The 23236-nt window shown below is 40.6% G+C and overlaps 1 protein-coding gene across 2 annotated transcripts in view; it reads right to left on the bottom strand.

Moving 5' to 3' along the window:
* Nucleotides 1-23236, bottom strand: part of mapk1 (mitogen-activated protein kinase 1) — an 89234-nt gene that overhangs the window by 1917 nt on the left and 64081 nt on the right. For both annotated transcript variants that reach the window (XM_073055687.1, XM_073055688.1), the window contains exons 4-8: nucleotides 17189-17305; nucleotides 9219-9333; nucleotides 7083-7214; nucleotides 5046-5155; nucleotides 3000-3142 (exon numbers count right to left, since the gene is read on the bottom strand). In XM_073055687.1, the coding sequence (XP_072911788.1) occupies nucleotides 3023-3142; nucleotides 5046-5155; nucleotides 7083-7214; nucleotides 9219-9333; nucleotides 17189-17305 (594 nt within the window). In that variant the 3' untranslated portion in view covers nucleotides 3000-3022. The remainder of the gene's footprint in view (nucleotides 1-2999; nucleotides 3143-5045; nucleotides 5156-7082; nucleotides 7215-9218; nucleotides 9334-17188; nucleotides 17306-23236) is intronic.

Below are 23236 nucleotides of genomic sequence, written 5' to 3'. Positions count from 1 at the left end.
GTATAAACTTTGATGCATATTCATGCTGTGAAAAACAAAATGCCGATGATGCGCAGCCCTATTGTTGACAGTTGAAAAATATTAACACATGATCTGCCAACATTTTACACTTGTTTCAGATTCCTACTTTGTAGTTCAAATCTTGATATCACAACTTATTAATCTGCAATTTAATCACAGAGTTCCAGCTTAATTTAGACTCCACAGTACTGTTCAAGCCATACAGGACAATGTTCAGGGAACATAAAACTGACAATGAAAACTTCTAGAATGATGGATACAAATGAAATCCCTGTTAGAAGCAGGGGAACAGAAACAACAGATCAAGTGAATAAATACTTTCAGGCCATCTTCAGATCCAAATGCAAGGAATCTCAAGTCCAGTGAGAAAGAATCACCAAAGAAAATCAGTATTACTGAGAAAAATGGTGTTAAGAGGAGATAGGAATTAAATCCCACATGGTAAACTAGTCCAGGAGGTTTGATCATAGGGTCTGTAGCCAACTGGATACAAAATTGGCTTGGTAGAAAGAGATGATGGGAGGGGAGTGTTATTTCTCCCCCGTTGGAGATGTGTGACCAGTGGTGTGCTGCAGGTTCTGTTGCTGGGGCTCATTTACTGTAAATGATTTGGATTACAAAGTTGTCAACATGGTAAATTTGCAAATGACACCAAAATCAGTGCTGATGCTTTTTTTTTGCTAGTGGGGGGACAGGGGGATTTTTGCTTGCTGCTGCTTATGCGTGTGGGTGGAGGGGAGCTGGGGAGGACTTTGGGATTCTAACATTTAACTGTCATTCATTCTTTGGGGGCACTCCAAAAAATTTGTGGATCACAAAACAAAGGTTTTGTGGATCGTTACAAAGAAAAAGCATTTCAGGATGTATATTGTATACATTTCTCTGACATTAAATGAACCTTTGAAATTAGTGTGGTGGACAGTGAAGAAAGTTGTCCAAGTTTACAATAGCATGTAAGTAAACTGGGAAAGGGCATCCAGGAATGACGGATAGAATTTAACTCAGACACATTTGAAGTAGTGTATTTTGGCAAGTTAAGCCAGGGCAAGAATTGCACAGTAAATTACTGTGGAGTGACCTATGGAGATTACCACAGGAGTGATGTAGAACAGAGGAACTTTAGGGTACAACAGAGTTCCCTGAAAATGACAATACAGAGAAAGTGAAGTTGCATGCCAAACTAGCCTTCATTGAACAGGGGCACTAGGTTCAAAAGTTGCAACATCAAGATACAGCTGTAAAAGATGTTGGTGAGACTGCACTAAGAATATTGTGTCAGCAGCTTGTTACTATACTACAAAAAGGATATGATTAAGCTGGAGAAGGTGCAGAAAAGAATCACAAGGACACAGAAAAGATTTACAAGGACATTACTGGGACAAGAGGATTTGAGTTACAATGTAAGGTTGCTTTTCCTGGAGAGAAAGAGGCTGAGGGTTGTAGTTATGCAGTTTTAAAATATGTGAGATACAGATAAGGTGGAGGGTCACAGTCTTTTACTTAGGATGAGGAAGTCTAAAATGAAAGGTCATAGGTTTAAAGTGGAGGAGTAAAGACAAACATGAAGGGCAAGTTTCTCCCACACACAGAGGGTGGTAGATATGTGCAATGAGCCGCTACTGGTGGTGTTAGAGGTGGATACAAATGTAAGGGTTGATACTTTTGGACAGGTATGCGGACAGAAAAGGTCAAGAGGTTCAGAAGGATCTTGGGCCAAATACAGGAAAATGGGAGTAGATTTCGAAAATGTCTTGGTCAGAATGGAAAAGTTGGGCCAAAAGGCCCATTTCCATGTTGTAGATGTCTAATTCTCTATGAAGTGGCCCTAGAAACAGTGGATATAATTGGTGGTCATTTCCCATCTTTTGGACTCTAGTTTAATTCTTCTAGATTCGGAGGTTAATTAATGCAAACCCACAATAAAAGGAGAGAGAGAAAAAAAGTAAATTGTAGACTGGTTAGCCCGAGAACAGTTGTATCAAACCGGTTAGACATCAGCAATAGAAAACTATTTATAATCTTTCTATGAGAAGAATGGAATAGATCGTTAGCTCTTTGTTACATCATAATTCTTTCCCCAAACTCACTTGATAATTTAAACCCTTTAACTGTAATCTCATCCATCTTTGGCTTCAAGGCTCAAGTCAAAATCCTTAGGGCATTAGGGTATTAATCTGGCATGGTGAAGTGTAAAATGTAGCAGATCAATATAACAAAGTAAAGAAATCCAGAAATCTGAGTTGTACCTTTAACTGAAAGACATGAGCTCAAAGGGATTTTGCATTTGTGAATAATAACTTTCAGATTCCAGATTGCATGCTGGGTCTCAGGAATTATTTTACTAACTAGCACGGCACAAAGAATTTTCCCCTCAAAACTTGCCCCAGTTGGAGAATCTAAGGAATGCCTAGTTATGTGAATTTATATCTCAGTACTGAAGATAAAACAATGTGGTGCGAATACCTGCACCAAGATCAGACATTAGCTAGAAGGCTGATCCTTTTGACACAAGCTCATTAACCAACAATCTGATTTATAATCTCTAAGGATTGGTTTTATGGGGAATAAAAATAGACCGAGAACTTCAAGCTTAGAGAGGTGTGTTAGATCAGACCAAAATTAACCTTCATTCTAAGATAGCCAAGGTGCTTAATGCCATCAGTAAATGCCTGGTGCAGAATCTATTCAATTCCTCATCTCTAGTATTTCTTATTAAAACTTAAAGGATCAACCAATTTTGGAACCCCTCAGGAAAGTTTCATATCAGAAGGTTGGAAAGTTGAGCAAGATTTACTTTTGGGCTGAATATTTATTTATTTTTGTTTAGAGATACAGTGAAACCATAGAACAATTTACAATGACCAATTAATCTATTAACCCACGCATCTTTGGACTGTAGGAAGAAACCGAAGCACCCAGAGGAAATCCACACGTATCATGGGAAGCACTTTTCTGTATACCAGCATGCTGAAATTTACCTGTATGCATGGGTGCTTGTAGTTTAGGAATGCTGATAATGTGGTTGAAATCTGGCTGTCTCCTCAAAAATCAGCTCTTTCAGCTTCTCCTTGGGTAGGTCATCCAACTCCATATCAAACTTAAAAGGGGCTTCTGCAATAGGCTGAAATTACATCACCAATTAATACAGTTTCTGGAGATTAAAATACCACCAATTGCTTAGAGGTTTCCTCTTGAACATCATGATTCCTAAACATAGTAGATCAAGCTTAATGCTAATTACCAGACCAAGGAATTCTTCACCTTAGGGAATGAAACCATTTAGCTGCCTAAGCCTGTGCCAACAAACAGCTATTCCCTACAGCAAAGTTACTTAAAATGTTAATAATAGTTTCTTCCTTTTCAAAATTTGAAATGATTTCGCTACCATGTGGCTGCATCACCTCTCACTCACATTTCCTCCTCCCCCTGGCTTTCTGCAACACTTCATTTTCCACCACACTACACCCCACTCTCCTTGCTTAAAGCTTACACTCAATTCTGAAAGACTATTAGCTTATTTTGATCTTTAGATATTACCCAACATTAATTGTACTTAACAACCGCCCCATTAATTTTATAAAATACTTCCTTTCAAAGAACTTGAGTTCCAAGCCCTGATGTACACCCCCAGAAGCAAGACCAAATCAAACCCACTCTTCCTTCTACAGCAATTCTCACACTGCAATTCCAGATCCCAGATCCAGGATTGTTTGTCATTTCCAGAACACAAAGTGTAAAGGAGAACAAAATAATTGTTACTCCAGATCCAATGCAACAAGAAAAAAAATCACACTAAGTAATAAAAACACAATAAATATAAATAAGATAGCTTGTATACATAGACTGACTATGTATATCAAGTGATGCCTGGTACAGGAGTGTCTGTAGACAAGGTGGCTCTGACAAGAAATGATAAAAGTAGTGGTGGGGTGGATTAATGGGTGAAGGTGTGAATCAGCCTTACTGCTTGGGAAAATTACTGTTTTTGAGTCTAGTGGTCCTAGTGTGGATGCTACACAGCCTTCTCCATGATAGGAGTGGGGCAAACAGTGTGGGTGTTTGAGCAGGGTGGGTGAGATCCTTTATCTGATTGCTAGTCTTTTTCTGGCATTTTTCTGTATATATGCCCTTGATGGCAGGTAGGCTTGTGCCAGCGATTTGTTGACAGTTTTGACCCCATCGTAGAGACTTCATGTCTACCACGAAGCAGTTTCTCTACCATGCAGCACGTTAGGATGCTCTCTGCACTTGTCCAATGCACTTCCACCTCCTCAGAAAGTAGAGGCATTGGAGAACTTCCCTGATTATGACTGGACCTGTAATCTCCCCCTGCTTCAAAACCCTATTATCTGCACCCATGCCCCAACCCTAGCCCCTTGATCATCTTGAAATTACTCCATAATTGTTGGTCATGCCTTCAACTAGAAAACGCCAAGCTCTCAAATTTCTTCCCTAAACCTCTGAGCTGTGCATCTTTCTTTGCTTTTAAAGTCTTCTTGACCAAGCATTTGGTTATCTGTCCAAATATCTTCTTAAGTCAATGCCAAATTTTGTTAGCAATATACCATGCATTAGTTTGCTAGAATAAAGGTGCATTACAGGTAAATACAACTTCTGTTGTTGTAATTGGGTACTTTGCAACCTGCTTTTAATCAGTGATTGATTTTTATATAGCCCAAGTGAACAAATATTATTGCCCCCTTCCAGTTCATGGGTATTATTCCTACTGGCCCCATAGCAGACTGAAGCTACTTAAGAGAAACAATTAAAAAAACTTGTCATTCTTGTTTGTGGCAGAGATAGAAGTGTAATATCTGTCACAACAAAGAGCTCAAGAACATTTCACTTCCTTGTATTGGTGAGCTTTTTTTTTTGATTGTGTAAAATTTGTTCTGGAACTAGATTGGACGAAAATTGGTTGTGCAAGATGTGTCCTCCCAAGAGCTTGAAACTGTTCACAGCTTTCACTGCTGTGCTGTCAATGTAAAGAGGGGTGTGATATGGAAGTCAATGTTGCATCCTACCTCATCACTGGGATCGTAGTACTGTTCCAGGTAAGGGTGAGCAAGAGCTGCCTCTACTTCAATCCTCTTGTGTGGGTTGAAAGTCAACATCTTATCCAATAAATCCAGAGCTGTAAGAGAAAGGGAACATAATACATCAAAATTAGCATCTGCACATTTCTCATTTGCACAGCTATTTGTAACATTAAGCTGCCACATTTTCTTCATTTTAACCTACTCTAAAGTCAACGCAACTCTTCCCTCCTACATAATTCATTACTTTTCTATCACCCATGTGCCTAAAATGCCCCTAATATATCTGCCTCTACCACACCATGGCAGGGTATTCCATACACTCATTAGTCCGTGTAAAACAAACTTACCTCTAATATCTCCCCTATACTTCCCTGCAATCACCTTAAAATTATGGTATTAGTCATTTCTACCCTGGGAAAAAGTTTCTAGCCATCCACTCAATCTATGCCTCTTATTATCTTGTACACCTCTATTTATGTCACCCCCATCCTCCTTCATTCCACAGAGGAAAAATCCCAATTCACTCAACCTATCCTTGTATGACATGCTCTCTAAATCCTGATAAATCTTCTCTGCATCTCTCTCTAAAGCTTATCCATCCTTCTTATAATAAGGCAAGCGGAACTGAGCACAATAATCCAAGTGCAGTCTAACAGAAACATCGAAAACCTACAGCACTATACAGGCCCTTTGGCCCACAATGCTGTGCCGAACATGTCTTACTGTAGAAATTACCAAGGGTTACCCACAGCCCTCTATTTTTCTAAGCTCCATGTACCTATCCAGGAGTCTCTTAAAAGACCCTATTATATCTGCCTCCATCACCGTCGCGAGCAGTCCATTCCACGCATTTATCAATCTCTGCGTAAAAAGCTTACCCCTAACAACTCCACTGTACCTTCTTCCAAGCACCTTAAAACTGTGCCCTCTCGTGTTAGCACAATAATGTTCTAACCTGCAACTGCTCAAGAATTAAGAATTGGATTTTCCAAAAATCCAGTATACTGGATTGTGCAATGGTTGACCATATGATATCTGGGTGCAATGAGCTTCTGCTGATGTTTTCCACATGAACAGTGCTAATGTCCTGAGGTCAGTATTGAAGATCAAAGCTTGAAAGTCGATCGAATGTCCAGAAGTTGAAGCATAGTGGCTGAAGCCCTGGGTCTGAGTCCACGAGTCCACTGGGGAAGCTAGAGGCCCGATAACAAGTCCACTGGGGAAGTTAGAGACAGCCCATCCTCAGGTTGGAGGACTGTGTGTGGGGGTGGATAGAAGGAAGAAAGGGGGCTTGCTTTATTGCTGCTTTGTTGTCATTGGTCTGCTGAGCATTATAGCATGCTATGTTCACACCAAAATGTGTAGAAATACTTGCAGGTTGCCCCCAGCACGTCCATAGGTTGTGTTGGTTATTAATGCAAATATCCATTTCAATGTATGTCTCAATGTACATGTGATAAATAAATGAATCTGAATCAGCAAGTCTGATTAAGTTAATTTGAGATGCATCATGAGAGCTCACACCCACAGGCCAAGACAGACAGCCCTGAAACAGAGTTAAACTGAGGCAGAAACGATGTGAACCATTAATACAGCTTGTGGAAGTATTCATTGCTTATATTTTGATGAAAGATTGCCAAACCAAAACTAAGTATTTCTCTACCTACAGATGGTTGTTGACTGTTACTGCACTTTTAAATTTTATATTCTATGATTTCCAAATGGTTAGATCATTGATACCCTCATCTGCTATGAACCTTACAGGCAATACCTGAATGCAAGTCAACTCATCAACTGGGCAAGTTCAATGGATTTTGGCTACCAATCTTGATCTGACCTTTCCAACATTGCACACTTTTTTTAGTTTGGGCCATAGGGAAAGTCACCAAAACATAGTACTATTCATGTACTATTCTCTAGAAGGGGCTTTTCAGGTTTGGGTGTATCAAATTTCTTTTCAAGTCTCACTTCAGGCAATATTACAAGCACACTAGTACAAAAATCACTGCTGCTAAATCTTACCTTTTCCATCAGCTTTGGGGAACAGTCTGTTCCAAGGAACTTTGTTCTTGTGTGGCAGAGACTGTAGGTAGTTTCTGGCTTTGACGTTAATAATACAGTTCAGATCCTCTGGAGAAGGTGAGCCAAGAATACCTAAAAGAGATTGTGATCCAACATGGAACCTCGTTCAGTCAGTAAATTTATTGTCCGATAAAGCATGCAGACAAAATTCCACATTTAATCACTTGTGCTGTTTGCCAATCTCAGCTATACATTATCTGCTTATAAACAGATAGTTTCAATTTTCCACACAGTGCTCCCCTCACTAATAATCCAAAATTCTTTACTACATCAAATGACAGCACAATTCCAAATGGGATGACTTACCCAAGGTCACAAGATCAGGTTCTCCATTAAAAAAAACACTAGTTGATAATCAAAACTTCAGCTTTCCCAGCTCAATTAAATTATCCAGCCACGGCTCCAAGCGTGGTGGAAATAAATTGTGAGAATTGACCTGAAATAGCTGATGCATCTAAACTGCAACTATCAGCGAACAAGTTAACAATGGCTTGGGGCTGCATACTGTAGTTCAACTACATAATTTCAGGCGACTGTGGTTAGAAACATAGAAAACCTACAGCACAATACAGGCCCTTTGGCCCACAAAGCTGTGCTGAACATGTCCCTACCTTAGAAATTACCTAGGGTCACCCATAGCCCTCTATTTTTCTAAGCTCCATGTACCTATCCAAAAGCCTCTTAAAAGACCCTATCATATCTGTGCTCCACTACCGTTGTCAGTAGCCCATTCCACGCACACACCACTCTGAGTAAAAAAAACTTACCCCTGACATCTCCTCTGTACCTACTCCCCAGCACCTTAAACCTGTGTCCTCTTGTGGCAACCATTTCAGCCACCAACTCTTGGGGTGCAGTCACAGATTCAAATAACCCTGAATACGTGGTCCACTCCACAGAAGTTAACTGAAGATAAAGTGCACACTGCAATAAGATTGAAGAGATGGGGTAGTGACAGCATTATAGTGCCAGTCTTCACTGAGACTGGCACCACTGCAGACTTGATGAGTCTCATGGTTTGCATATTGTCAAACACAAGACCAATTTAGGGCATTGCAGACACTCACTTGAGAATAGTCAAAAAACATTACCAAGCTGAAACAAAAAGACATGTATAGTGACTGATGCTGCTCTTGGCATTTTTCTTGGGAGTTTTAGCACAGTGGTGATCCCATCTACTGTGCCACTAGATGGAATTGCAGTGTGAATTTCATTCCAGGACCAGCACTGGGGGGGGGGGGGGGGAACTAGCAAAACTACGCTGTAATTATCACAGTCAGAATGCTCCTTTTCCTGAAGATGCTCATGACTACAGTATCTAAGGTCTCCTGGTACAAATACTGCTCTTGGGTGAGATGTGGCTTCATGACTGAAGTTCTTCACCAAGTTTCAGAATTTCAGTGGCATAAACTGTCTACTCCCAAGGATTCATCATTCTTTAGTTGGGATATTCCCTGAATTCTTTCTAGTCAAGGGAAGTGGCAAGAATGGCCTGAAAAAATTGAGGAGATCTCAATATTTTCCTACCAGTAAGTGATTGCCTCTCCATCCTCCACTGCTGTCCTTGGCTCACTGAGCAAGGTTGCTAGACCTATAGAAAGCTTTTACAGTGATGAAGTTTCTGATCATGAGCCTTGCCCACCCTTTCCATCCATCACCCTGTTCCTTGTGTCATGGGTTTCTACTGGATCTCTGCCTTCAGGCACATGTTTTGCTTCCATTGTAGAATAGTGCAACCTTTAATCCAGCAATCCCTGGTGTTTGCAATTAATCAACTGTTCAATCTGCTAGTCATTCTCTAGCTAATTCTGTTTCTTCCCACAGTCAAACCAATAGCTTGCACACTTCACAGCAAGATTCACACAAAATAGATCATTGAAGTGAAATATACTCTAGGGCAATTTCAAATGGAAGGAAAAACATTTACCAAGCAATGTTCTTCCTTCTGAAAGATTTCCACCACCTCATTCAGATACTAAGGTCATGTTAAATGCTGTAACTATTCGACCAGAAAGCCATCTCCTCTTATTCATAAAATGAAAAGGCATGCAGTTAAGGTGGTACTTTGTTTCTTACCAAGGATATGATTGAGCTGGTCCAAATAGTGTTTGCCTGGGAAAGTCGGTCTACTGGACAGCATCTCAGCCAGAATACAGCCTACTGACCAGATATCAATCGACTTGGTATAACCCTGTAAGAAAAAACAATTTTTTTCACATTGGAATTTAATTATAAAAACAGAGCAGCCAGGGCAGTTCAATTAGTTTTATAATAAATCCTGCACTTAAGAAATAAACTAATCCTTTACTGTTTGCTATTAAGTGTTCTGCAGGCATCCATTTAATGCAATGCTACCCTTATTTTATTTATAAAACAGGCTAGCAATTGCATTCACAAAAAACTGAACTGCAGAAGTGAAATGATATATATTCATGAGACAAATCAGACCAGATAATTAGTCACGCAAAGCTTTAGTGCTCCTACAAATTTAAAAAGCGTTAGCCTTGGGCATAAATTCAGACATGAGAAAAATGTTCCCATCTTTATCTATGGTGCTCTTGAACAATCCACGTGGTTAAGATTGGCTAATGAGTTGGATTTCACTTCAGTACGTTGAAACTTGTTACCAGTGAAAATACACTGTAAGAAGTCCTGTGGGTCTGCATGCAGATTGATGTTCTGGAACTAGGGCTGTGGCTTCCATTTACTGCTGTGGTGAACACTGGAAAAATGAGTTTGAACTTAAATAATACTCTCCATGCCAGCCGCAGCACTGCCAACATGGAAAGGAGGGGAACAAGAGGTGTGAATAACTTTGTGTTCCATTTGTCTGAAACCCCACATGATGATCCGATCGATTCCTGTGCTGCTGATGGCCCCATGACACTGCAAGATGCTAACTGATCAAGGAGCAAGAAATTAGTTTAGAACATAGAAACTTACAGCACTATACAGGCCCTTTAGCCCACAATGTTGTGCCAACCATATAACCTACTCTAGAGACTGCCTAGAATTTCCCTAGCGTGTAGCCCTAATTTTCTAAGCTCCATGTACCTATCTAAGAGGCACTTAGAGGCTCTTAAAGAACCTACTGTATCCACTTCCACCACTGCCACCAGCAGTGCATTTCACGCACCCACCACTACTGTGAAAAACTTACCCCTGACATCCCCTCTTTACCCATTTCCAAGCACCTTAAAACTATGCCCCCTCATGTTAGCCATTTCAGCCTGGGAAAAAGCCACTGGCTATCTGCATGATCAATGCTTCAAAGTTTAATGAAGATCAAGGCCAATGGTCAGAATCACTAAATCAATTTCTATAACAGTGACCATTTATAACAGTGACCATTCAATACAGAGGCTTGCAGAGGTGTACAAGACAGTCATAATGTGGACTCTTCAGTGTTTTTGTGCAACATGTTCCCAATTTTTCCAAGTTCAAAGTGCATTTATTATCAAAGTATGTATACAATACAGTCGGCCCTCCTTATCGGCGGGGGATTGGTTCTGGGACCCCCCGTAGATGCTCAAGTCCCTTATTTAACCTGTCTTAGTACGGTGGTCTTTAGGACCCAGCAGAACCCTGGACTTTATTTAACCTGTCTCAGTGCGATATTCACGAAAATAATCACGATCATGACTGAAAATAAGGTGGAAGTAATAAAGTGATCAGAAAGAGGTGAAACGCCATCAGTCATTGTAAAAGTGTTAGGCTACAATTAGTCAACGATTGCAACAATTTTAATGGAGCATGTGAAAGGCCCTGCCCCGATGAAAGCTACAATTATTACTAAGCAACACAGTGGTTTAATTATTGAAATACGTATGTTTCTTAAGTTTTATTTGCATAGAAAGGAAAAATATATACTAAGAAAAATGTTTTACTAACTGACACTAAATAATATCAGATGTACTTGTTCCGACTTCAAATCCGACTTAAAGACGGACTCAGGAACGGAACTCATTCATAACCCCGGGACTACCTGTACTTATAATTTTAAATACCTAATACAATGTAAATTCTATGTAAATAGTTGTTATACTGTATTGTTTAGGGAATAATGACAAGAAAAAATAGTCTGTACATGCTCAAACAACAAGTGCAGGAGAGAGAACTTCCGGGTTTTCCCGATTGAATCGCGCATGCGGAAACTGCGGATAAGGAGGGCCGACCGTATACAATTCTGAGATTTTTCTTCTTACTGTCAACCACAACACAAAAACACAATAGAACCCATTAAAAGTGAGCAAATAATATTCAGAACTGAAGTTCAAGGAAGTGAGTCCACAGCCACAAAGTCAATCTCAGCTGATCCAGGAACTTTTTAGTTGCAGGCCACAACCCGAGTTCAGCGCAGAGATGAGTAAACCTCGTGGAGCTAATTGCAAAGTTCATACTTGCTCCTAGATGCTCCAATTTTACAACACTCCAGTAATGGAGTGAAATTGGACATCTTGGGTGTTAACTGTCTGGAGGTTAAAAATTAAATTGTTTAATGTAGCAATACCTCGATACCATTATATCATTAACTAATACCATTCTTCATATTTCAATCCTCAGAAAAGCATCAAGAATTTAACACAGTTAAATATTTTACTTAACAACAAATCCTGGAGAAGTCTGTAGTAGACAAAGGTTTTTTTTGGGGTTGCTCGCAAAAAGGCAGATGAATTTATTCATCTCATTTCTTTCGGCTGCTGACGGTACATTTTAAGCTCTAGTGTTTGCACTTTAAGACAAGTATTTGTCCCACAACACCCCCTCTCCCACCAACCACATTATCGACAGTAATTATAACCATAGTTTGTGCTTTTAGAGGTCAGTGGTGACCCACAGAGGAATACTGTCTTGCAACAGGAACATTGAGTATCATGCAAGTTGTGGACTTTTTTTTTATATAAAGGAAACAGGCTTACTTGAAACAAAAAGCTGCCCTTAGTGTTCAGAATTAATTATAGTAATCGTCAACAACCACCGAAGCACATAAATAATTAGGTTGGGTTTTCACCGACAGTTGATGAGCCAAACATACAAAAGCAACATTTTAAAACTGTGGAGACTTTGTCTTCTCCACAACCATACATTAGTCAAGACTTGCAGATTGAACAATGGGGCTGCTCAAGTTTATAAAATATAACAGATTTATTTCACCCATGGGGAAGTCACACAGTTGGACGGCTGTTACTGAGAAGTAATTCAGTTTAATTCCAATGTCTTCAACTCATGTCCAATAATCATTAAAAGAGCCTCTGCCCTGTTGCAGTCAGCACAGGACAAGTCACTTCCAGCACCTTGCATCTTCCCCATGCAGCTACACAATACTAAATGAGACTCCAAAGAGTCCTCCTCTGGAGCAAATTCAGCATCAATGAATCAGCTGTTCATCAATCATGACATTCTTGCAATAGGTGGCATTTACAATACAATATGTAGAAATAATTTCAACAATCCCATGGCATTACAGTGAAGATACCAGCATGGATAGAGGAGCAGCTGACAGGCAGGAGGCAGCGAGTGGGAATAAAGGGGGCCTTTTCTGGTTGGCTGCCAGTGTCTAGTGGTGTTCCTCAGGGGTCAATATTGGGACCACTACTTTTCACATTGTTTATCACTGATTAGATAACAGAATTGACGGGTTTGTGGATGATATGAAGAGAGGTGGAAGGGCAGGTAGTGCTGAGGAAGCAATGCGATTGCAGAAAAACTTAGACAAATTGGAAGAATGGACCAAAAAAAGTGGCAGATGGAATACAGTGTTGGGAAATGTATGGTAACACATTTTGATAAAGAGAACAATAGTGTAGATTATTCAAATGGAGAGAAAATTCACATGCAAAGGGACTCGGGAGTCCTTGCACAAGACTCTCAAAAGGTTAATTTAAAAGTTAGTCTGTAAAGGTGGCAAATGCAATGTTGGCATTTATTTCAAGGGGAATAGAATACAAAAACAAGGAGATAATGCTGAAGCTTTATAAGACACTAGTCAGGCACCACAGAGTATTGTCAACAGTTTTGGGCCCCTTATCTCAGAAAGGATGTATTGTAATTGCAGAGTCCAGAGGAAGTTCACGAGGATGATTCCTGGAATGAAGGGGTTAACAAGAGGAGCATTTGGCAGCTTTGGGCCTGTACTCACTGGAATTTAGAAGAGTGCGTCGGGATCTCAATGAAACCTACCGAATGCTTAAAGGACGAGATAAGGTGGATGTGGAGAGGTTGTGTCCTCTGGTGGGGGCACCGAGAACTAGAGGGCACAGCCTCAAAATTGAGAGGAGACAGAAGGAGGAATTTTTTTTAAGCCAGACTGCTGAATCTGTGGAATACTCTGCCAGACTACAGCTGAGGCTAATTCCGTGGGTATATTTAAAGTAGATGTTGATAGATTCCCGATTGGTCAGGGCATCAAGGGATATGGTAACAGTGCAGCTGTATGGGCTTGAATGGGATCCACGATCAGCCATCATGAAATACTGTAGTAGACTCAATGGGGCGAAATATTTCTGAAATATTCAATCACTGTGATCAATAGATCAGAACTTGAGTCACATAGCTACGTCTGCCTGTTAATATATTTTGATATCATGGGCCAATTATGATATAAAACTAGCTTTGATAAAATTTACAGTTCCAGTGATCCAGGATTGATCCTGATCCTCTGATGCTGACTAGTTTACTCATTCTCCCGATGACCATGTTGGTCTCCTCCCAGTGCCCCCATTTTCTCCTTCATCACAAACTTGTGGGTTCAGAGTTAATTGCCTCTGATGTCTGTGACTGTGAAAACTGGAAGAATCATGAATCTGAAGACAAAATACGTGTTGGATTTACTGTGTGTTTGATGGTCAGCAAGAATTTGTTTGGTCTTTTCCTGTGGGCATGATTTCATACTGCTTTTAAATGTGACGAAGCATCACCGGAACACCACAGGTTGCCATCAAACAAACTGACATTAGAACAACCAAAAGATGAAAGAGGTATGTAGATTTTAGAGCACTTTATAGACAAAGTAGAGAGACAGAGGAGTTTAGGAAGGGGAAATTCTTGGTAACAGAAGCCATAATCTTTACACATACTCTTCCCCATCCATCCTCAGTAGGTAATGCAGCCAATACAGAATGCACAAGCAAGAAATTTAGGACAGTGAACCCAGTGACCTGGTCTGAGAGGAGGCTACTGAAGTATTTGAAAATAAGGATGAAACAATTAAAACTCAATGCTCCTGGACCAAGAATTAATAAGCTAACAAGGACACGTAACGAGTAAACAATTTTTAGTGAGTTCAAGTTTAGAGGGTGAATTTTACAGTCTAGGCAGAGAATTTGAATAGAAGTAACAAAGATTTAGGTGGGAATGTAAGCAGGCAATGAGCTCAGACAAGTATCTGACTTCAGTTACATTAGAGAACTGGACTGACTGAGTACAACTAAGTTTATCACAGGGTCAGTCAAGGTTGAAAATGGTCTGGCTTTGTTTCAAATAACTGCCAGGGAATGGGATAAAGTTGACAGCAAAGTTAAAAGAACCTCTCACACATTGTTTTTCCAATGTTTATTTGCACCCCATTTTTCCCTCTCATGTGTCTAGGTGTCAGACAATGACAGATATATGAATGTGAAAGAATTGATGCAAGTGAGGTAGAGATAATGTGTGACATCATCTGGGAGCAGAATGTACATGAGAAATCAGAGACAGATAGATCCTTGAGAATACCAGACCTGATGCTGTGAAAGTAGGAAGAGTAGAAGTATCACATTGCAAGTGATACCATGTTTATCACTGAATTAATAAGTGGCCCAACATTGTGGTATTCAGTTGGAGAAAGTGGCACTAGAAAAGTTATCTTTCATAGTAGGTTGTTAAATTGCCAGAACAAAAAATTTCAAAGCAAATCATTTGCCATTGGTTTTAACCTTGTGTATAAATGCATGGATCCAGCCAACTCTAGGCAAAAACCAAATCCAGAGGAATTTATTTTTCGTTTAACGATACAGTAGAGTAGGCCCTTCTGGCCCTTCAAGTAACACTACCCCAGCAACCCCCAAAAAACCCCAATTAACCCTTTTTAATTAGTGGTCGTCAACCCATCGATCGCGATCAACTAGTCCATCTTTGAGACTTTCCCAGTTGAACCAGATAAAAAATGAAAAATAAATACACAAATACTGTTGAGAGGTTGTTTCCAGGTTGCGGGGTTTTAGTTCCATTCTTTCTGCTGCACTTTTCCTCATTCCCTGTCATGCTCACTGTTGAACTTGAACCCACGCGAGGTCATCAGGCGACTAAACGCAGTGATACCCTCGCGCCAGGGATCACTGGTTGGCCTTGGGTGGCCAGCGGAAAGTGCTGTCGCTACTGGCCTGGAGTGCTGCCTCTGAACCTGTTCAGCACACCAAATGTTCGTGGGGAACCCAGTGCTAAAATATTCGCAGACGACCTAATTTGGACTCAGCGTTTTGTAAGTATCAGAGCAGCTATCGTGCTGCGATCTACTGAAACAAACATTTGTCGGCTGATAGATCCTACAAGGGGGGGCCGGCGGGCACTCTGTCGCACTCCCCGCTTGGTTGGCCACACTCTTCGGACTGTGACTGCTGCGGCTCTGGTACAGAGACCTCCGGCCCTGAACTTGTTTTCTCACCCCACCCACGACCAGCCACACCTGGCCAAGGCGTCTGGCAGCGGGTGGGCGGGAGGCTGAGTTCGGGCCCGGAGGCTGTCTAATGAGGCAATGCCTCAAAACTGCTTCAGTACCCTGAGTCCAAGCACCCAGCACTTAAAGATGAACCCGCTGAGTTTTCTCAGCGGAAAAAACGTGAGCAAGCGGGACAGAAGCCGAGAGCAATGAAAACTAGAATAGACTGGAAATAAGGAACCTGCTTCAAGTATCGCTGTATTCCGGTCATGTTTAACAACCACCCCACCGGCCGGTTCGCAAGAATATTATCAATATTAAACTTGTCTGCGGTGCATAAATAAAGGTGGGTACCCCCGGTGTTTATATATGATTTCTGCTTCCGGGCTGCGGGTTTTTTACTTCCGGTCTTTTCTGCCCTGGTGCGCATGCGTGTAACTATTTGATGTGGGGTCGATCTTGCCTTGTACTAAGGCCGAGGTAGGGGATCTTCAGCTTAAAATGGTTGGTGACCACTAGTTTAAATGATGCACTCTGTACTGACAAGTAGTAGTACAATTGTTTGTGTGTTATTAGTTAAGGCAGATTGTGTTTGTCTATTATTGTGACTTAGATGAAGATCACACCACAATTTATGAGTAATTAATGCAGAAAACCAGGTAAATGTAAAGGTTTCACAATTTTTTTCTCACATCTGTGTATCAAGAGAGAAACAGGCAACATTTCAGGTAGAAGAGCCTTCACCAAAACTACTTTGAAGAGTCTGCGACAGATCCTGCCTGACCCACTATTTTCCCATCATTTTAAACAAAAAAATTACAAAAATATTTATGAATTTTAGTAGATTCAAATCTGTCAACTGCTGTAAACAGTAGTTTTAACAATGCAATATTAATGAAACTCACTGCTTTTAACAAGACTACTCAATTCAGTGATACACCTTTGCTTTCTTCCTGCCATTTCTGTGAATTACTGCAGATTCAGCCTGAGTTTAAAACTAAGTGTGGTCACATCACGAACACCAATTTCTCAGTTCTTTTCTGGTGAAATTTACCTCTGCAAGAGTACTTTGCCACTGAGATAACTCTACAATTTTTGTCAAGACTTGGAAAGAAAATACTCATTAAACCAACATATTGCTCTTTCCACTGAAAGAAATGAAGTATACAAATTTCACTGAACTGTTAATGAGTAACAGTTAATCAACATTAGTTAATGTATCAGAGTTTTATATGAAAACAAATGCTTGAAGTTTGTGTTGCTGTACAAGTATAATGCAGCTGAGTAGCTCAAGTGCCCTTGGCTTTTTCTGGATAAGGCACAACTTAAAGTGTTTTAAAATAAATATCACTTGCTTTGTTTACATTTCAGCTCTGTGACGAGATTTAAGATAAAGGGCCCAAAAGCTCACCTTGGAGTTAAGCATAATCTCAGGTGCCCGGTACCAACGGGTAGCAACATATTCTGTCAGGAACCCAGTATGATCATGGTCTGGATCAGCAACACGCGCCAGTCCAAAGTCGCAGATCTGTAGTGGAGGAAAAAGTAGTTTAATTTTTTCCTCCAGGAAGACACACGCTGAAGTGGTTCTCATATTTGATGAGAAACTCACCTTTATACTCAAAACTTTGCATACAAGCAGGTACTGAATTTAATTCCAGTCACAACTTAAGTTGTTATGGTCATTCTAAAGTGTCCAAACACTACCAGTAGCAATTTCTGTAGGTTTTCACAGAATATACATTCAGCTGCCCTGCTCCACACCCTCATGAAAACACATACTTGATTGGATGGATAGTGACAAGTGAGATTCATAGCAGTATAGCTACTCTAAATTTTCAACACTAATTACGTCTGATATAATGTGCTAAGATGGAGCCAAGAAAACAAGGCGGCACACAGCTTTATAGTCTGATAGCTGATATCAGTTGCTCACTCATTGAAAAATTATTCTTAAACTGACAGTCAGGGGAGGTAAAAATGCCCAAAATAGTGAAAATTATGCTGAATAGTCAGCCTATGAGGCTATACTGACTTAGTTGCTACACTTTATGTTGACACAAAGCAAAATCTGATGTCCTAAACAAGCAGGACACAACAATCTTTCAGAAAGTCTTGTTTATACCAACTACAGCAGGAATAGACAGCATATTCAGCACCAACTGAAGAGGAAACAGTAGAATTATTCTGGTCCAGTGTCACACAAATAAAAAACAACCCAGTCTATTGTTTTCAGCTGGCTATCACAAATTAAGTGTCATGGTCAAGATGCAATGTGATTTGTCACACCAGGTTAAAGAAACAGTTAATGTTTTAAAACATTTTTACTATCACATATGTAGATTTCAGTTTTACTGATTAGCAAGCAACCAAGTTAAATTGTATTTCTACTTTAATGTCAAAAATCAACTTTCCACAAAACAGGTTCTTTCAATTTCCCATACGTAATCTATTCAATTACATGTATTAGACTATCCAGGCTGGATACTGCTCCTTTCATGGACACACCAATTGCAAGAATACAACTACTGGGCAACATCGTGTAAATCTGGCTTTAAGCATTCCACAGTGTCAGCAGAAATTAAAAATCAGGCAGAGTGCTGATTTGCTCAGCAGCTATATTTGTTGCAGATTCAGTACTGATTTACACCATGACCAATATAAATTGATTAGGCTGACACTGCAATGGCTAATACTTCTTCCTGGCAGGATAAATACAAAAAGCAACAAACTGAACTACCCAGAGAATTAATCATATCTTCAGAAGTCTAAGTATAGGAGAGAAAATATGAAAACCTCACCTTTTAAAAATTGGGATTAATGTTTGGATATTGATATTCAACTAAAACAGGCTACTCATCAAGCATATTTAGGGTAAAAAAAATATTAAGCTGAATAGGTCCTTTGAGTGTTTTACCCACATTTTCCTTTAAATTTCCATTTTTAGTGGGAATGGCAGGTAGCTTATATACAAACTTTTATAATAAACTGCTTGGTAAATTATGGCAACCAGCAAATTGCAATTGCAGAAATCTAAGGATAAATTTCACAGATTACAAGGAACGCTACTTGTGAATTCCAACCTCTTCTTGACCACTATCAATATTAGATACTCTATTTTGAATCACCTGATTTCCAAAAGCTCTAACGCACACTACCAAATTATTAAGCTCACCAGAGACTGAGGAGAGAGTTACCTGATAAACCTGAAGCTCTTGGGAATTTGAAATTTTATGTTGGATATAACCAGGATCAACAGAATATCTTACCATTAAGGAAGTGGCAAAGAGGTCACTGGTTATTGCATTGGAGGATACCACATGCCAACAAAATGCATCTCAATGGAAATTATCACCAGGGAGGCAGAGCTTATGTCAGAGTTGTGGGGATGATTAGCAAATGAAAACTGTCCTTTAAGGTATTCCATTAATACAACAGCACACCGCATAGGAACTGACAAGGAACCTAATCCAATTATGGCTTTTGCCAACTGGGCCAATTCAGGGAGACCATTCACATTCAAAGTTTCTAATTTAGAGATGTTACTAATCATCTTAAGGATAGGGAGGATTCTATTTTCAAAGTTCAACCATATATTTTTCCTCCAGACGCAGTTGAGTCCTCAATTCAAAAACTACTTCTGCTTACTGATATGGCCTTTGACATGGTCACTTATGGCAAGCTTGTCTGGAAGGTCAGACTGCACGAGATCCATGGGAATATAGCGGGTTAGATTCGTATCTGGCTTAGTGGGAGGAAGCAGAAGGTGATGGTCAAGGGTTGTTTCTCACACTGGAGGCTTGGGTCTAATGGTATGCTCAGGTCAGTGCTGAGACCTTTGTTATTTGTACAAAACAATTAGTCATAAGTGTACAAGATTTGATTAGTAAGTTTGCAGAAGATACAAAAATGAGTGGTGTTATGGATAGTTTAGAAAATAATGAAATATTATAGGGATTCTTGATCAGCTAGGTATCTAGGCTGAAAATTGTCAAGTGCTTTCAATTCACATGATGTGAAGTAATGCATTTTAGGAGATCAAACCAAGGCATGACTTGTACAGTGAATGGTCGGGCACTGGAGAAACAGAGGAACCAATAAGTGCAAGTGACATTACTGGCAGATAAAGCTGTCTGGCACACTGGCAGGATACTGAGTACAGGATTAAGGAAGTTACGTTGTGATAAACAAGACATGAGTGAGGCCACACTTGAGTAATGTTTATACAAGTATCTGTAGACATTCTCTCCAGAGATGGAGAGAGATCAAGAAGGGGAGAGATGGACCAAGTAAATTTGAGTGCAGGATGGAAGCTGGAGGCAAAGTTGATGAAGTCAACAAGCTCCACATAGGTGTAGGAAGCACCAATGCAGTTGTTTCTATAACCAAGACAACCTTAGGGTGCAATATTAGTGTAGGCTTGGAACATGGACTAACATAGAAACATAGAAAACCTACAGCACAATACAGGCCCTTCAGCCCACAAAGTTGCGCCGAACATGTCCCTACCTCAGAAATTACTAGTCTTACCTATAGCCCTCTATTTTACTAACCTCCATGTACCTATCTAAAAGCCTCTTGAAAGACCCTATTGTATCCGCCTCCACCACCGTTGCCAGCAGCCCATTCCACGCACTCACCACTGAGTAAAAAAAACTTACCCCTGACATCTCCTCTGTACCTACTCCCCAGCACCTTAAACCTGTGTCCTCTTGTGGCAACCATTACAGCCTTGGGAAAAAGCCTCTGACTATCCACATGATCAATGCCTCTCATCATCTTGTACACCTCTATCAGGTCACTTCTCATCCTCCTTCGCTCCAAGGAGAAAAGGCCAAGTTCACTCAAACTATTCTCAAAAGGCATGCTCCCCAATCAAGGAAACATCCTCTGCACCCTTTCTATGGCTTCCACATCCTTCCTGTGGTGAGGCGACCAGAACTGAGCACAGTATTCAGATTGGGGTCAGACCAGGGTCCTAAATTCAATTCCACGACTGATGAAGGCCAATACACCATACGCCTTCTTAACCACAGTGTCAACCTGTGCAGCTGCTTAGAGCATCCTATGGACTCGGACTACAAGATCCCTCTGATCCTCCACACTGCCAAGAGTCTTACCATTAATACTATATTCTGCCATCATATTTGATCTACCAAAATGAACCACTTAACACTTATCTGGGTTGAACTCCATCTGCCACCTCTCAGCCCATTTTTGCATCCTATCAATGTCCCGCTGTAACCTCTGACAGCCCTCCACACTATCCATAACACCTCCAACCTTTGTGTCATCAGCAAACTTACTAACCCATCCCTCCACTTCCTCATCCAGGTCATTTATAAAAATCACAAAGAGTAAGGGTCCCAGAACAGATCCCTGAGGTACTCCACTGGTCACCGATCTCCATGCAGAATATGACCCATCTTCAAACACTCTTTACCTTCTGTGGGCAAGCCAGTTCTGGATCCACAAAGCAATGTCCCCTTGGATCCCATGCCTCCTTACTTTCTCAATAAGCCTTGCATGGGGTACCTTATCAAATGTCTTGCTGAAATCCATATACACTACATCTACTGCTCTTCCTTCATCAATTTGTTTAGTCACATCCTCAAAAAATTCAATCAGGTTCGTAAGGCACGACCTGCCCTCGATAAAACCATGCTGACTACTCCTAATCATATTATACCTCTCCAAATGTTCATAAATCCTGCCTCCCAGCATCTTCTCCATCAACTTACCAACCACTGAGGTAAGACTCACTGGCCTATAATTTCCTGGGCTATCTCTACTCCCTTTCCTGAATAAAGGAACAACATCCGCAACCCTCCAATCCTCTGGAAACTCTCTCATTCCCATTGATGATGCCTGGGGTACATTTCATCCAGTCCCGGTGACTTATCCTAATTGATACTTTCCAAAAGCTCCAGCATATCCTCTTTCTTAATATCTACATACGCAAACTTTTCAGTCTGCTGCAAGTCATCAATGCAACCACTAAGATCTTTTTCCATAGTGAACACTGAAGTATTCATTAAGTACCTCTGCTATTTCCTCCGGTTCCATAGACATTTTCCCACTGTCACACTTGATAGGTCCTATGCTTTCATGTCTTATCCTCTTGCTCTTCACATACTTATAGAATGCCTTGGGGTCTTCCTTAATCCTCCTTCCTAGTAGCCTTATAATCTTCTAGGTTTCTAACATTACCTAGCTCGCTGAACCTTTGTAAGCTTTTCTTTTCTTCTTGACTAGATTTATTACAGCCTTTGTACACCACAGTTTCTGTGCCCTACCGTAAGTTCCCTGTCTCATTGGAACGTACCTATACAGAACTCTACACAAATATCCCGAATATTTTGCCACATTTCTTCCGTACTTTTCCCTGAGAACATGTTTCCAATTTAAACCTCCAATTTCCTGCTTGACAGCCTCATAATTCCCCTTACTCCAAATTAAATGCTTTTCTAACTTGTCTGTTCCTATCTCTCTCCAATGATATTGTAAAGGAGATAGAATTATGAGCACAATCTCCAAAATGCTCTCCCACTGAGAAAGCTGACACCTGACCAGGTTCATTTCCCAATACCAAATCATGTACAGCCTCTCCTCTTGTAGGCTTATCTACATACTGGGTCAAGAAACCTTCCTGAACACACCAAACAAATCCACCCCAATAAAACCCCTTTCTCTAGGGTGATGCCTATCAATATTTGGGAAATTAAAATCTCCCATCACGACAACTCTGTTATTATTACACCTTTCCAGGATCTGTTTCCCTATCTGCTCCTTAATATCCCTATTAGTATTGGGCGGCCGATAAAAAAACATCGTTATTGACCCCCTCCTGTTCCTAATCTCCACCCACAGAGAATCCGTAGACAATCCCTCCATGTCGTCCACCTTTTCTGCAGCCGAGACACTATCTCTGATCAACAGTGCCATACCCTTACCTCTTTTGCCTCCCTCCCTGTCCTTTCTGAAACATCTAAATCCTGGCACTTGAAGTAACCATTCCTGTCCCTGAGCCATCTAAGTCTCTGTAATGGCCACCACATTATATCTCCAAGTACCAATCCATGCTCTAAGCTCATCCTCTTTGTTCACAACACTCCTTGCATTAAAATAGACACATCTCAAGCCTTCAGTCTGAGCGCGTCCCTTCTCTATCATCTACCTATCCCTCCCTCTTGCACTGTCTACAAGCTTTCTCTATTTGTGAGCTAACTTCCTCTTCCCCAGTCTCTTTAATTCAGTTCCCACCCCGCAACAATTCTAGTTTCAACTCTCCTCAGTAGCCTTAGCAAACCTCCCCGCCAGGATATTGGTTCCCCTGCGATTCAAGTGTAACCTGCCCTTTTTGTACAGGTCACACCTGCCTCAAAAGAGGTCCCAATGATCCAGAAATCTGAATCCCTGCCCCATGCTCCAAACCCTCAGCCACGCATTTATCCTCCAC

The sequence above is a fragment of the Hemitrygon akajei genome, chromosome 9 (assembly GCF_048418815.1).
Source record: "Hemitrygon akajei chromosome 9, sHemAka1.3, whole genome shotgun sequence".
In the NCBI taxonomy this organism is placed as follows: Eukaryota; Metazoa; Chordata; class Chondrichthyes; order Myliobatiformes; family Dasyatidae; genus Hemitrygon; species Hemitrygon akajei.
The sequence above is the reverse complement of the archived record's forward strand: the minus strand, read 5'-3'. Positions and strand labels throughout refer to the sequence as shown.